This window comes from Carcharodon carcharias, chromosome 31 (genome assembly GCF_017639515.1).
Source record: "Carcharodon carcharias isolate sCarCar2 chromosome 31, sCarCar2.pri, whole genome shotgun sequence".
Classification (NCBI taxonomy): domain Eukaryota; kingdom Metazoa; phylum Chordata; class Chondrichthyes; order Lamniformes; family Lamnidae; genus Carcharodon; species Carcharodon carcharias.
Genome location: NC_054497.1, coordinates 28,582,146 through 28,596,248, shown reverse-complemented (window position 1 = coordinate 28,596,248; position 14,103 = coordinate 28,582,146). Strand labels below are relative to the sequence as shown.

General features: G+C 44.0%; 1 protein-coding gene across 1 annotated transcript in view; it reads right to left on the bottom strand.

Annotated features, from left to right (window-relative positions):
* The window catches only part of aco2 (aconitase 2, mitochondrial), an 85,559-nt gene that overhangs the window by 25,569 nt on the left and 45,887 nt on the right, over positions 1 to 14,103 (bottom strand). The window contains exons 9-10 of the mRNA XM_041177617.1: positions 9,504 to 9,609; positions 7,707 to 7,864 (exon numbers count right to left, since the gene is read on the bottom strand). Of these exons, the coding sequence (XP_041033551.1) occupies positions 7,707 to 7,864; positions 9,504 to 9,609 (264 nt within the window). The remainder of the gene's footprint in view (positions 1 to 7,706; positions 7,865 to 9,503; positions 9,610 to 14,103) is intronic.

Sequence of the window (14,103 nt, the reverse complement as noted above, 5' to 3'; positions counted from 1 at the left end):
GAAAGTGGGTGGGGATGGAGGAGAGAGTTCATGATCTAAAATTGTTGAACTCAACATTCAGTCCAGAAGGCTGTAAAGTGCCGAGTCGGAAGATGAGGTGCTGTTCCTCCAGTTTGCGTTGAGCTTCACTGGAACATTGCAGCAGGCCAAGGACAGACATGTGGGCATGAGAGCAGGGTGGAGTGTTGAAATAGCAAGCGACAGGGAGGTCTGGGTCATGCATGTGGACAGACCGAAGGTGTTCCGCAAAGCGGTCACCCAGTCTGCGTTTAGTCTCTCCAACGTAGAGGAAACTGCACTGGGAGCAACAAATGCAGTGGACTAAATTGAGGGAAGTGCAAGTGAAATGCTGATTCACTTGAAAGGAGTGTTTGGGCCCTTGGACGGTGCGGAGAGGGGAAGTAAGGGGCAGGAGTTTAAGGAGAAATTGTTCAGTGTGAGAACAAGCTCAGCCAGACGGAGGAGAGTAGTGGTGGATGGGGATTGTTCGGGCCTCTGCTCGAGGAAGAAAAACGCAGACTGGGTGACCGCTTTGCGGAACACCTTCGCTCAGCCTGCAAGCATGATCCAGACCTCCCTGTCGCTTGCCATTTCAACACTCCACCCTGCTCTCATGTCCACATGTCTGTCCTTGGCCTGCTGCATTGTTCCAGTAAAGCTCAACGCAAACTGGAGGGACAGCACCTCATCTTCCGACTAGGCACTTTACAGCCTTCCGGACTGAATATTGAGTTCAACAATTTTAGATCATGAACTCTCTCCTCCATCCCCATGCCCCTTCCGATAACATTTTTTTCTCCAAATATTTATGTAGATTTTTCTTTTCCCACCTATTTCCATTATTTTTAAATGTATTTCCATCCATTGTTTTATCTCTGCCTTTTAGCCTATTTCGATCCCTTCCCCCCACCCAACCCCCACTAGGGCTATCTGTACCTTCATTATCACATTCCTTAGATAATATCACCAGCTTCAACACCTCTTTGTCCTTTTGTCTGTGACATCTTTTGGTTGTCTCCACCCATCACTGGCCCTCTATTCAGCTCTACCTGTCTTACCTCCCCTTAAACCAGCTTATATTTCACCTCTTTTCTATTTTTCCTTAGTTCTGTTGAAGAGTCATGTGGACTCAAAACGTTAACTGTGTTCCTCTCCGCAGATACTGTCAGACCTGCTGAGTTTTTCCAGGTATTTTTGTTTTTGTATACCAGAAGAAATATTGGGTGTGTGATAAAGGGATGGCAATAATTGTCGGTGATTTTAATCTACATATAAACTGGAAAAATCAGATTGGCAGTCACAGCCTGGATGAGTTCATAGAATGCTTAAGATAGTTTCTTAGAGCAGCAGGTTCTGGAACCAGAGAGCAGGTTATATCAGACTTGGTATTGTGTAATGTGACAGGATTAATTAATGGCCTCAGAGTAAAGGCACCCCTCAGTAACAGCAACCACAATATGATTGAATTTTACATCCAGTTTGAAAGGTAGAAGAATGGGTCTAAGACTAGTATTTTAAACTTAAATAAGGGCAACTATGAACCAGCTGAAGTGAGCTAGGAGACTAGGCTAGAGGATAGATCAATAGAGAAGCACTGGCAGACATTTAAGGAGATATTTCAGAACACTCGATAAGTATATTCCAACTATAAAGAAAAATTCTAAGGGGAGGAATCCATGTGGTTAATTAAAGTTAAGGAAAGCATCAAACTTAAGGAAAAACCATATAACTGCGCAAAGATGAGTGGCAGGTCAGAATATAAAGAACGCCACAGAATGACTAAAAGGTAAATCAGGAGAAAGAAATTAGAATATGAGAGAAAGATAACTAGAAACGTAAAAACGGATAAGAGCTTCTACGGGTAAGTTTCTCTCTTAGGCAGTCCTTCAGGGTCAAGGATGACTTGCTTCCACACTAAAAATGAGTTCTCAGGTGACTGAAGAGCCCACTGTGTGACCTACAGTCTCTGTCATAGCTGGGGCAAATGGTGGTAGGGGGAACAAATGGGTGGGGTGCCCAGGTTGCCATGCGCTTCTTTCGCTGTCGATGCTTGGCTTCAGCTGGCTCTTGGCGATGATACTCAAGATGTTCAGCTCCTTCCGGATGCTTTCCCTCCACTTTGGGCAGTATCAGGCCAGGGGATCCCAGGTGTTGATGGGGATGTTGCAGTTTTTCCAAGGAGGCTTTGAGGGTGTCCTTGAAGTGTTTCCTTTGTCCTTCTGGGGCTCGCTTGCTGTGTCGAATCTGAGTAGAGCACTTGTTTTGGGAATCTCGTGTCAGGCATGCAGACGATGTGGTCCACTCAGCGGAGCTGATCGAGCATGGTCAATGTTTCGATGCTGGGGGTGTTGGCCTGAGCGAGAACACTGACATTGGCGTGCCTATCCTGCCAATGGATTCACAGGATCTTGCAGAGGCAGCACTGGTGGTTTTTCTCCAGAGTTTTGAGGCACCTGCTGTACATAGTCCGCATCTCTGAGCCATATAGGAGAGTGGGTATCACTACTGCTCTGTAGTCCATGAGCTTGATGCCGGGTTTGAGATCCTGGTCTTCAAACACTCTCTTCCTCAGGTGGCTGAAGGCTGCACTGACACACCGAAGATGGTGTTGAACCTCGTCATCGATGTCTGCCCTTGTTGACAGCAGGTTCCCAAGTTATGGAAAGTGATCCACATTGTCCAAGACCTCGTTGTGGATTTTGATAACCAGGGGGCAGTGCGGTGTGGAAGGGGCTGGTTGGTAGAGGACCTTTGTCTTATGGATGTTTAGCATTAGGCCCATGTTCTCATACGCCCGGTGAGGGTGTTGATGATGGCTTAGAGCTCAGCCTCCGAGTGTGCGCAGACACGAGCATCATCTGCGTACTGGAGTTCAATGACAAGAGGATGGGATCTGGCCTGCAGGTGGCCAAGGTTGGACAGGTTCCCGCTTGTTTTGCGGTTTAGATCCACTCCGGGGGGAGCTTGCTGAGGATGAGATAGATCATTGCAGAAAGGAAGGTCAAGATGAGTGTCGGTGCGATGACACAGTCTTGCTTGACCCCTGTCTGAACATAGATTGGGTTTGTGGTGGATCCATTGGTCAGGATCACAGCTTGCATGTCATCATGGAACAGGCAGAGGACGGTGCAAGCTTTTGGGGGCAGCCAAAAGGGAGGAAGGTGCTCCCTAATCTTTCGCGATTGACAGTGTCGAAGACTGTTGAGAGGACAAAGGAGGCCACGTACAAGGGTTTGTGTTGTTCCCTGCATTTCTATTGCAGTTGCTGCGCAATGAAGATCATGTCCATTGTGCCCCTTAGTGGGTCCTCAAGTGCCTCAGTGTTGATTTTTCTGCAACACTGTTTCTGATGTTGTTGCTGCTTTGGGGCTACATTGATGTTGATGACAGAGCGAATTAGGCAGTGATCCATCCAGCAGTTGTCGGCTCCTGTCACAGCACGGGTGAAAGGCACGTCCTTGCAGTCCTTCACTCGGACAATGACATAGTCGAGCAGGTGCCAATGTTTGGAGCGGGGTTGTGGCCATGAGGTCTTGTACTTGTCTCTTTGACAGAACATGGTGTTGGTTATGACAAGACCACATTCTAGACATTTTGTCAGGAGCAGGGTACCGTTGGTGTTGGATTTCCCTACCCCCGTCTCTGCCAATTACATCTCGCCAGAGGTCTGTGTCTTTCCCGACTCTGGCGTTGAAGTTGCCAAGGAGGATCAGTTTATTGCCCTCTGGGAATTGAGCCAGGGATTTTGAGACTGGAGTAAAATTCTTCTTTGGACTCATCTGTGGCATCCAGTGTTGCAGCAAACACACTGGACTCTGAGCTAGGGTGAGCCGAAGAGTCAGGAAGGAATGTCTTTGAGTTGGACAACTAGTTTGTTTTTAATGGCGAAGCCAACCCCATGGAGGCTGCGATCTTCTACTGTTTTACCTTTCCAGAAGAAGGTATAACTGCCACCTTGTTCCTTGAACTGGCCTTCTCCTGCCCACCGGGTCTCACTTATGGTGGCGATATCAATGTCAAAACACCTGAGCTTCCGGGCAACAATAGCAGTACGCTGTTCCGGTCTGTTGCTATTGGGGTTATCCATGGGGGTCCTTATGTTCCAGGTCCTGAACTTGATTTTAAGGGAGTGGACGATGCCTGTTTAATGTGGAGTGACAATTGCACACCAGCTACCACACAAGTTTGACAAAGCAAGACCTTGGTCCAGTGGCAAAGGGGTCTGAGATGACTGGAGACCAGGCTCCGCTGTGTGGGCCTAGGACATGCAGACACCTGTCTTCTTTTCTCCATCCCACATGATCTCTCTCTCTGGGATTCATAAAGAACAGTGGTGGCCTCGCGATCTCGCTGTTAGCCCGTGCTAAGTTGCTCTGGGCAGGAAGGTGGTTCTCCTCTGGGTCCTCACCCGGTCTCCTGGATGGTAGTTGCTGTCCCCAGGCCCTCTTTTCACCCACTCTCCTAAGTGAAGGTTACTGCCTCCGGGTCCTCACCTGCTCTTGTTCTCCACTGCCGACTGTGAGGCAGTCCCTTGAACTATCGCTGTTTTATCTCCTGAACTCACTGATTTATCCTCCAACCTCTCCTTTTTTTACAGGTATTTAAACAGGAAAAAATTAGTTAAAGTGAGCGTTGGTCCTCTAGAGAGGGAGAATGGGGAGTTAATAGTAGATAATAAGTGGCAGATGAAATGAACAAATATTTTGCTTCTGTCTTCACTACATAGGGCAGAAAAACATTCCAGTAATAGCTGTAAATCAGGAGGTGGAAGGGAGAGGGGAACTTGGTGAAATTACAATTACTAGGGAAGTGGTACTGAGCAAACTGGCAGAGCCTGTGGTTGACAAGTCTCCTGGTCCTGAAGGACTTCATTCTAGGGTCTTAAGAGGTGACTAATGAGGTAGTTTTAAAAAGATTTTGCATTCATGAGATGTGGGCATCTTTGGCTGGGCCAGTATTTATTGTCCATCCCTAATTGCCCTTGAGAAAGTGGTGGTGAGCTGCAGTCCATGTGGTGTAGGTACACCCATACCATGGAGGGAGTTCCAGGATTTTGACCCAGCAACAGTGAAGGAACAGTGATATATTTCCAAGTCAGGATGAAGTGTAGCTTGGAGGGGAACTTCCAGGTGGTGATGCTTTAATGTTAATTTTCCAAAATTCACTATATTCTGAAAAGGTTCCATCAGACTGGAAAGAAGCAAATATAACCCCTCTATTCAAGAAGGGAAGGAAGCAGAAAACAGGAAACTATAGGCCAGTTAGCTTGATGTCTGTTGTGGGGAAGGTGTTATAATCAATCATTAAAAAGGTTATAGCTGGGCGCTTAGAAAAACTCAAGGTAATTGGGAAGAGTCAGCATGGTTTTGTGAAAGGGAAATCATGTTTCACCAATTTATTCGAGTTCTTTGAAGGAGTAACATGTGCTGTGGATAAAGGGGAGCCTGTAGATGTACTGTACTTCGACTTCCAGAAGGTATTTGATAAGGTGCCACATCAAATGTTATAATGTAGCGTGTAACATATTAGTGTGGATAGAAGATTGGCTGGCTGGCAGAAAACAGAGCATGCATAAATGGGTCTTTTTCTGACTGGCAGGATGTGATAAGTGCAGTCCCACAGGAGTCTGTGCCACAGCCTCAACTTTTTACAATTTATATCAATGACTTAAGACGAGGGGAGTAAAGGCAGTAGTTAAATTTGCAGATGACAAAAAACGGTGGCAAAGCATATTGTCAAGAGGACATAAGGAGGTTGCAGACAGATATTGATAGGGTTAGTGAGTGGGCAAAAATCTGGCAGATGGAGTATAATGTGGGAAAATATGGAGTTGATCACTTTGGAAGGAAGAATAAAAAAGCAGAGTATTAATTAAATGGAGAACGACTGCAAAATTCTGAGGTGCAGAGGGACCTAGGTGTTCTAGCACATGGGTCAAAAAAAGTTACTGTGCAGGTATAGCAAGTAATTAAGGCGGCTAATGGAATGCTATCCTTTATTACGAGAGGAATTAAACATAAAAGGAAGGATATTACACTTCAATTATACAGGACACTGTTGAGATCACGTCTCAAAAACTGTGTGCAGTATAGGTCTCCTTATCCAAGGAAGGTTGTAACTGTGCTGGAGGCGGTTCAGAGGAGGTTTACTAGATTGATACCTGAAATGAGTGGGTTGTTTTATGAGGAAAGGTTGGACAGACTGGGCTTGTTTCCACTGGAGTTTGGAAGAGTGAGAGGTGACTTGATTGAAGTATATAAGATCCTGAACGGTCCCAACATGGGGATGTGGAAAGGATATTTCCTCTTGTGCATGAATCCAGAATGAAGGGTCACTGTTTTAAAAATTAGGGGCTGCCCTTTTAGGACAGAGATGAGGAGAAACTTTTTCTGAGGGTTGGGTGACTTTGAAACACAGCCTCAGAAGATGATAGAGGCGGGCTCACTGAATTTTTATTATTTGTTCATGGGATGTGGGCATCACAGGCTAGGCCAGCATTTATTGCCCATCCCTAATTACCCTTAATCCAAGGACATTTGAGAGTCAACCACATTGCTGTGGGTCTGGAGTCACATGTAGGCCAGACCAGGTAAGGACGGCAGAGTTCCTTCCCTAAAGGACATTAGTGAACCAGATGGGTGAACATTAAATATTTTTAAGGTGGAGGTAGATAGATTCTTGATAGGCAAGAGAATCAAAGGTTATCAGGGCTGACGGGAATGTGGAATTCGAAACACAGACAGATCAGCCATGATCTTATTGGATAGCGGAGCAGGCTCAAGGGGCCGAATGGCCTACTCCTGCTCATATTTCAAATGCACCATATGAAGCTACCCCATCGCCAACAGATTTAATTTGCTGTATGTCCATCATCTTACGCTGATGGAAGGATACCACAATAATGAACCTCACAAACACAAATGAGATTTAATTTGTGACTACAATGGACAAGTCCTTTGAAAGCAAAAGACAAACCCACTAAGATCCAGGGCATTGATCTCATTTGCAATTTTTATACTGGCCACAGAGTGCATCGGTGCACAAGATGCACTGCCAGGTTTAGAGTTCAAAAAATCTACCGTACATGTGCAAAATTTAAATCTTACACTAAAACTAATACAGAATATTTGCATCACAATTTAGAACTTTCAACTGAGCTCCTCTGTTGGCAGAGGAAAGGCACCAAAAGTAGCACTAAGTCTCGGGGTTTGGATCACAATCTGGGAATGCAGTTGAGACATCGCAACTATCTATTTCACTATCAGTTTAGGAAGGAGACGACTGTTAGAGAGTGTAGCCAAGGATGGGATCAGACTCGGTTACAGTGTCAACAGGATGAATATTCTGCCACTGCCTGATGTCTCAGCTTACACTGGAAGAATGAGGAGTGACTGGGGGGATTCCCTGCTACAACAGCTTGCATTAATATAGTGCCCATAACAGTAAAACATCCCAAGGACCTTCGAAAGAGTGTGCCCAAAAAAACAAAACTGATACTGAGCCACCTATGGTGATATTATTCATTGGAGCTAGAAATGAGGATCTTAGCAGGTGTGGAACTGTACCTCAGGAAGCATCTTTGCTCCAGGCAGGAAAAGAATATTGAAGATGGGGCAGGTAGTTTGTTTTAAGTGGAGAGTGAGGACAACCACATATCATAGGTTCTATAGCAGCATGCTGGGAACAGGCTGCAGTTGTGTACTTACATATCCGTCTCTCTCAATGGTAGCACGGATCTGCTCAGAGCCTGGCGTTACAGTGAACTGTGATTTACACTTCAGGCCATGGTCAAGTGCCTGTTGTGCCACAGCAGCTGAACGGCCCATATCTTCATAACTGCTGTTGGTACAGCTGCCAATCAGACCTGCCAACACAAGAAACATTATTCCAACCTGGCATCCAGGGTTATGACATATAAAACTCTATTTTTCTTTTCTATCTCCCCACCCCCCACCAAAAATAACATTTTTTTTTGAAAAAACCATACTAAACAGGGCGAATGTTGCTGTTGAAGAACTAAATAATCTGTTACTTTTGCCACTCATCATCAGCAGCAGTCACTCAGATTTCTAACTAACCAAAAAGGCAGGCAGCCAACCTACCTGTGCTCCAAGGTTTCATCAATGATTCAGTAAAGAATGGGAAGCTCCTAGGTTTGATTGCTGGTCTATGCCAAGTCAACGTATCTCACCAGGGTGCTACAATTGTCTCTTCTCTAGGGAGGGGAGAGGCAGCTCGGATTCCCATTCATGACCGCTATCCACTGACCAGCTATTACCCTCAACCACCATCCCTGCCAGCTGCCTTTGTTAATTCTTTCAAAGCCAACATTTATTGTCCATCCACAATCGCCCCTGCGAAAGTGATGGCAATCCACCTTTTCGTCAACTGAGTGGCTTAGCAGGCCATTTCAGAGGGCAGTTAAAAGTCAGCCACATTGCTGTGTGTCTAGATTAAACATACAGGTCAGATCAGGTAAGGATAGCAGATTTTTTTTCCCTAAAGGACTTGGTGAACCAAGAAAAAAAATCCAGTCATTTCACAGTCACCATTACTGATTTTTGTTTGCGATTTATTTAATTAACTGAATTTAAATTTTCCAGTTGCCATGGTAGGATTTGAACTCATGTCTCAGGATTACTAATTCAGTAACATAACCACTATGCTACCATTCCCACAAAGTGGAATGCCCATGTGTAGATCCCAGGCAACACGGTCAATCTTGGCTGTGATGTTCACAGGGTTTAAATACTCCTTTAACACTCGCCGACCAAGTCCACTCATGGAGAATGGTTACGGTACCTGACATTTGCAGAGCCACACCACAGCGAGGATTCATTGGCTTCGACGTGGGAGAGAAAAATCAAGCAGCAAGCTGCTCTCGACTCTGACTCCACGCTGTAACTAGCTGCATTGGGGGATACACGCAAAGTGGTCGGAAGAATCAGAAGCCACACGTGCTTTGTAACATATACTCTTCCACCCCTATCCTCAAAAAACTAACTCAAAATAACTACTTAAAGTGAAAAGTGCATCCAATAAATTTGTTCATTCTTTCATTTCCAATTTTATATTAGAAAACTACAACATTGGCAACTACCCAGCAATGTGGAAAATTGCCCAGTTCTGTACACAAAAAGCATAGCAAATCCATACTGGCCCATGAGTTTACGCTTGATCAACAGCAAAATGATGGGAAGTTTTTTTTATTCACTTACAGGATATGGGCATCACTGGCTATGCCAGCATTTATTGCCCACCCCTAATTGCCGTCAGGAGCGTGTCCTAGGCCCAACCAGCTTCAGCTGCTTCAATGACCTTCCCTCCATCATAAGGTCAGAAGTGGGGATGCTTGTTAATGACTGCGAGTCAGGACATATTTCATGAGAGAGGAATATCCTAGAATGTTTCCTTAGCTGCTATCTCAGGCTCACTGTTTATCAATCCACTCCTCCAGGCAAAGCAAAACAGAGCTCCTTAAATTGAAAGTTTCCGTCACTTACCAACTCGGATATCAAGAGGCCAACCGTTCTTCTCTGCTGCTGCCCCAACCTCTGACACAGGATGTGCAAGGTCAGGGGTAAAAGGCCCATTTATGTGTGGTTTAAGCTGAAACAAAAAAAAAAAAACACACTCCAGTAATGAAGGTTAGTTTGCCAGTCAGAAGTCAGAAATGGGGGAAATGCTACAAATTCAGGAAGCCTGAAATAAAAACAGGAAATGGAGAAAATATGCAGATCACTCAGGATATGTATGCTCCCCAACAAAACAACACAAAATCATGTGTCTTTTCTCTTTGCAGGTGGTGACTGACCTGCTATTTCCAACATGTACCGTTTTTATTTCAAAACTGGGAAAAGTTCATTTTGCCCATCATAGCTTGTCCCTCAAAAACAAATATCCCGTCAAAGCATCCCATTGTATATTAAACTACCTCATTTTTTTGTAGTCTCTATTACTGTCTCTCATAGTTTATTCCAAACATATCACTGTCTGGGTAAAAAAGTTCATTATAGATTTGTGTTTGTCAGCTGTGGCTCAGTGGGTAATACTCTTGCCTCTGAGTCACAAGGTTCTGGATTCAAGTCCCACTCCAGCATTCGAGCACAAAACTCAAGGCTGACATTCCGCTGCACTATTGACTGTGCACTGCACTGTTCGAGGTGCCGTCTTTCAGATGAAGCCCCATCTACCTGCCTTGGTGGATGTAACAGATTCCATGGCACTATTTCAAAGGACAGGGGAGTTCTCCCCAGTGTCTTGACCAATATTTATTCCACAATCGACAGCACAAAAAAAAGGTCATTACCACAATGCTGTTTGTGGGTTTGCTGTGCGTAAAATTAACTGCCACGTTTCCCATATTACAATAGCCACTACACTTCAAAAGTACTTCATTAGCTATAAAGCGCTTTGAGACATCTGGTTGGCATGAAACGTGCTATATAAATGCAAGCCTTTCTTTTGCCAGATTTACTTCTCTCATGTGCTTTTTATTTCTTTATTCTTTCCTGGGTTGTGGATATCACTGGCAAGGCCAGCATTTTTGCCCATCCCTAATTGCCCTTGAACTGAGTGGCTTGCTGGGCCATTTCAGAGGGCAGTTAAAAGAGTCAACCACATTGCTGTGGGTCTGGAGTCACTGTAGGCCAGACCAGGTAAGAGATTTAAAAGAAATGTATAAAATTTATTAATTGAATTTAAATTCCTGCAGGTGCCATGGTGGGATCTGAGTCTGTACCCTCAGAGCATTAACCTGGCTCCTAGATTTACCAGTGGCTTTACCACTATGCCACCATCTTGCTCTGGGTTCACTTAATCTATAATCATGAAATTCTTTGCACACTGCCAGTTTGGCTCAGTTGGAAGGACTCCTGCTTTGAGATTACAAGATTATGGGTACAAGCCTCATTCTAAAGCTTGGGTACTGAAATTGCTTCACTGTCAGAGGTGCCATCCTTTTAGATGTTAAGCTGTGACTTCTCAGCTCATACCAGTGGTTCAGGTCAATGTGTAATATCCCTCAGCACTTTTCAAAAATTCCTTGCAACTAACATGCTTCCCTTCTCAAGAGGGCTTGTTGGGAGCCAGGACAGGCACTTTCCATAGTAACAACTTTAGAGTATTATGAGGAATTAGGATAAGACCTGTTGTAGGTTGTACTGAGTATTTTGAGCCCTTGCCCAACAAAATATATAATGTCTTAAACAGATGTGGCGCAAGAATTGCAAGGATTTGTTTTCTTGGGTACACATCCATCTTTGATCTTTGAAAAATCTGCTTTTTTGCTAAAGTGGAGGGAATATTGAACCATGGAAAAATCTAGGGCATATTTTTAACGGTATCATCAATTCAATTTACATGCAGCTTAACACCAACAAGGACCATATATACTTAAATGAGGGATAGAATTTGAATGTATGTACCATTGTACCTATGTTCTTAGAATGATAATTAGAAAGGACACTTTAATAATCGTTATCATTCACTGTCTAGCTTTACTGTAAATTACATTAACATCCCTGAAAAAAAAATCTCACCTGATGATAAAGTGACATACAGCTGAGCCAGAGAACCCAGAAGATTCAAGGCTCAACCACGGTCAATCGTGGGAGAACATCACAGACAAAACCAATCCAGTCCTCAAATGAACATCACTGGATAACAATTAAAAACAGGGAGATTATCCCTCCTAGGACGTGGATTGGTGTGGGTAGGAGGGAGGGCAACTGTACCTTACTGGGACTCTTATTCTGCACAGATCAATTCCACCTTTATCAGTTCAGACAGAGCTGCTGATCATAAGTGGGCAGAGAGCTTAGATTCCCGTTAGATAAAAATGCTGGAAGCACACAGCTCTGTCGACATCAGGAAAAGGGAAAAGCTGTGACAACGGGTCTCTACCCAAAAGATTAACCCATCTTTTCAGATAGAGGTGAACCAGCGCATTTCCAGTTTTTGTTTTGGATTTTCAATGTTTCCTTCACTGTAATAATCCACTGTGAAACACAGCTGGCCAGGTCCAACATTAGAAACCTGGAGCTCAAAGCCATGGAATTAAGAGACCAGAAAACAATGAGGCAACTTTCACACTTGGCAACAAACTGCTGGGTTTCAAAGAGAAGGAGAAAATGCAGAATTCTGAGAAGCTATTAATGAGGCTGTTTGCAGTTGGCTGGATCTACGCACAATGTTGTGCGCTAGGAACTCCTGTGGGATTGGTGTGCACTGCACTGATTGAGAATACAGGCATTGTTCTGTGGAGCTGGGAACAGCAATCCAACCCCCTCCAGCTCAGAATGCAAGTAGGGAGCAACAAACGACCAGTTTGTGCTCTCAAAAACGAAAACGGTCCCTAGTCATGAAAAATAAATCCAAGTAGATCTTTTTTTGAATAAATCAAAATTGCACAGCTTGAAATTAACATTAGTTCATTGAACTGGGGCCAGTAAAATTTTAAGTGGATCAATAAGACCATGAATAGAACAGAACAATGTAATTGTGTCTATTCAGCCTACACAAACAAACTGCATAATACTCAGAATTACAAAAAAAAATTAAAACAAATACATAATCGTCTCCATTTATGAAGGCAGCACCTAATACCAACATCTAGCTCCAGGGCTGTCAGCTGTCCTCACCTAGATCAAAAGACAGCAGACTTGCAATTATACAGCCCCTTTCACAACCTCAGGTTCTCCCAAAATATATAGACAATTAAGTAGTTTTAAGGTGCCAGCATGGCGGTAATATAATGAAGAAATTGTAATTCTTCGCATCAGCCCAGGCAGAGAACCTCAATAGATCATATTTCACCTGATATCCAGGTGTTTTCTGCCAGCGTCTGAAAGCAGCAGTTTTAATTTTACTGTTGGATGGAGATCAAATATGGAGCTTAAAACATAAGAAATAGGAGCAGGAGTAGGTCATTTGCCCCTTCAAGTCTGTTCTGTCATGATCTTCTACCTCAACTCCACTGTCCCACACTATCTGTATATTCCTAAATTCCCTTACACCCAAAAATCTATTGATCTGAGCCTTGAAAATACTGAACAACTGAGTATCCAAGCTCTCTGGGGTAGAGAATTCCAAAGATTCACAAGGCTTTTGAATGAAGAAATGCCTCCTAATCTCCTAAATGGCCGACCCTTTATTCCAAGGCTGTGGCTGTCCTGTCCAGGGAAACATTCTTACAGCATCTAAGTTGCCAAGCTTTTTAAGGATGTTATATGTTTCATTAGATCACCTCTCATCCTTTTAAACTCCAGGGAATGTAAGCCTTGTCTACTCAATCTCTCCTCATAAGGCCACCCACCCCATCCCAGGGACCACCCGCCCCATCCCAGAGGCCAATCTAGTGTACTCCCGCTGCACTCCTTCTAGGGCAACATGTCTTTTCTTAGGTGCCACACGAGGTTATTACATTTAATTATGACTCATGGGATTAGGGGTAATATATTAGCATGGGTTGAGGATTGGTTAATGGACAGAAGGCAGAGAGTAGGAATAAATAGGTCATTCTCAGGATGTACTAATTCTCAGGACGTACAAGCAGAGAATTCATAGTTTAGCAGGCTGAGTATCGTTAAATTGATAGACTAGTAGCTTGTACCTTTGCAATTGTCAGTTGTTGGCCTCTCAATGACATGAAACAGTAGGCAGAGTAGCCATTGTGCCATATAGTAAAGAGAGACAGTCGGTGTGCTTGGCTCAGTGGGTAATATTCTTGCCTTCGAGTCAAAGGGTTGTGGGTTCAAGTCCCAATCCAGAGACTTTAGCACATAATCTAGCCTGAAACTACAGTACTCAGAGTGCTGCACTCTCAGAGGTGATATCTTTTCAAATGGCATCTAGGCCTCTTTGGTGGACCTAAAAAACCCCATTACATCATCTGCAAAAGAATAGGAGAGTTCTTCTAGTATATATTCATCCCTCAATCAACATCACTACAAAATTATCTGGTCATTTATCTCACTGCTGGGAGCTTGCTGCCTGCAAATTGGCTGCCACATCCCCTATATTATAAAGTGATTCACTTCAAAAGTACTTAGTCAGCTGAGAAGCATTTTGGGATGCGTGAGGTTGTTACATAAATGAAAGTCT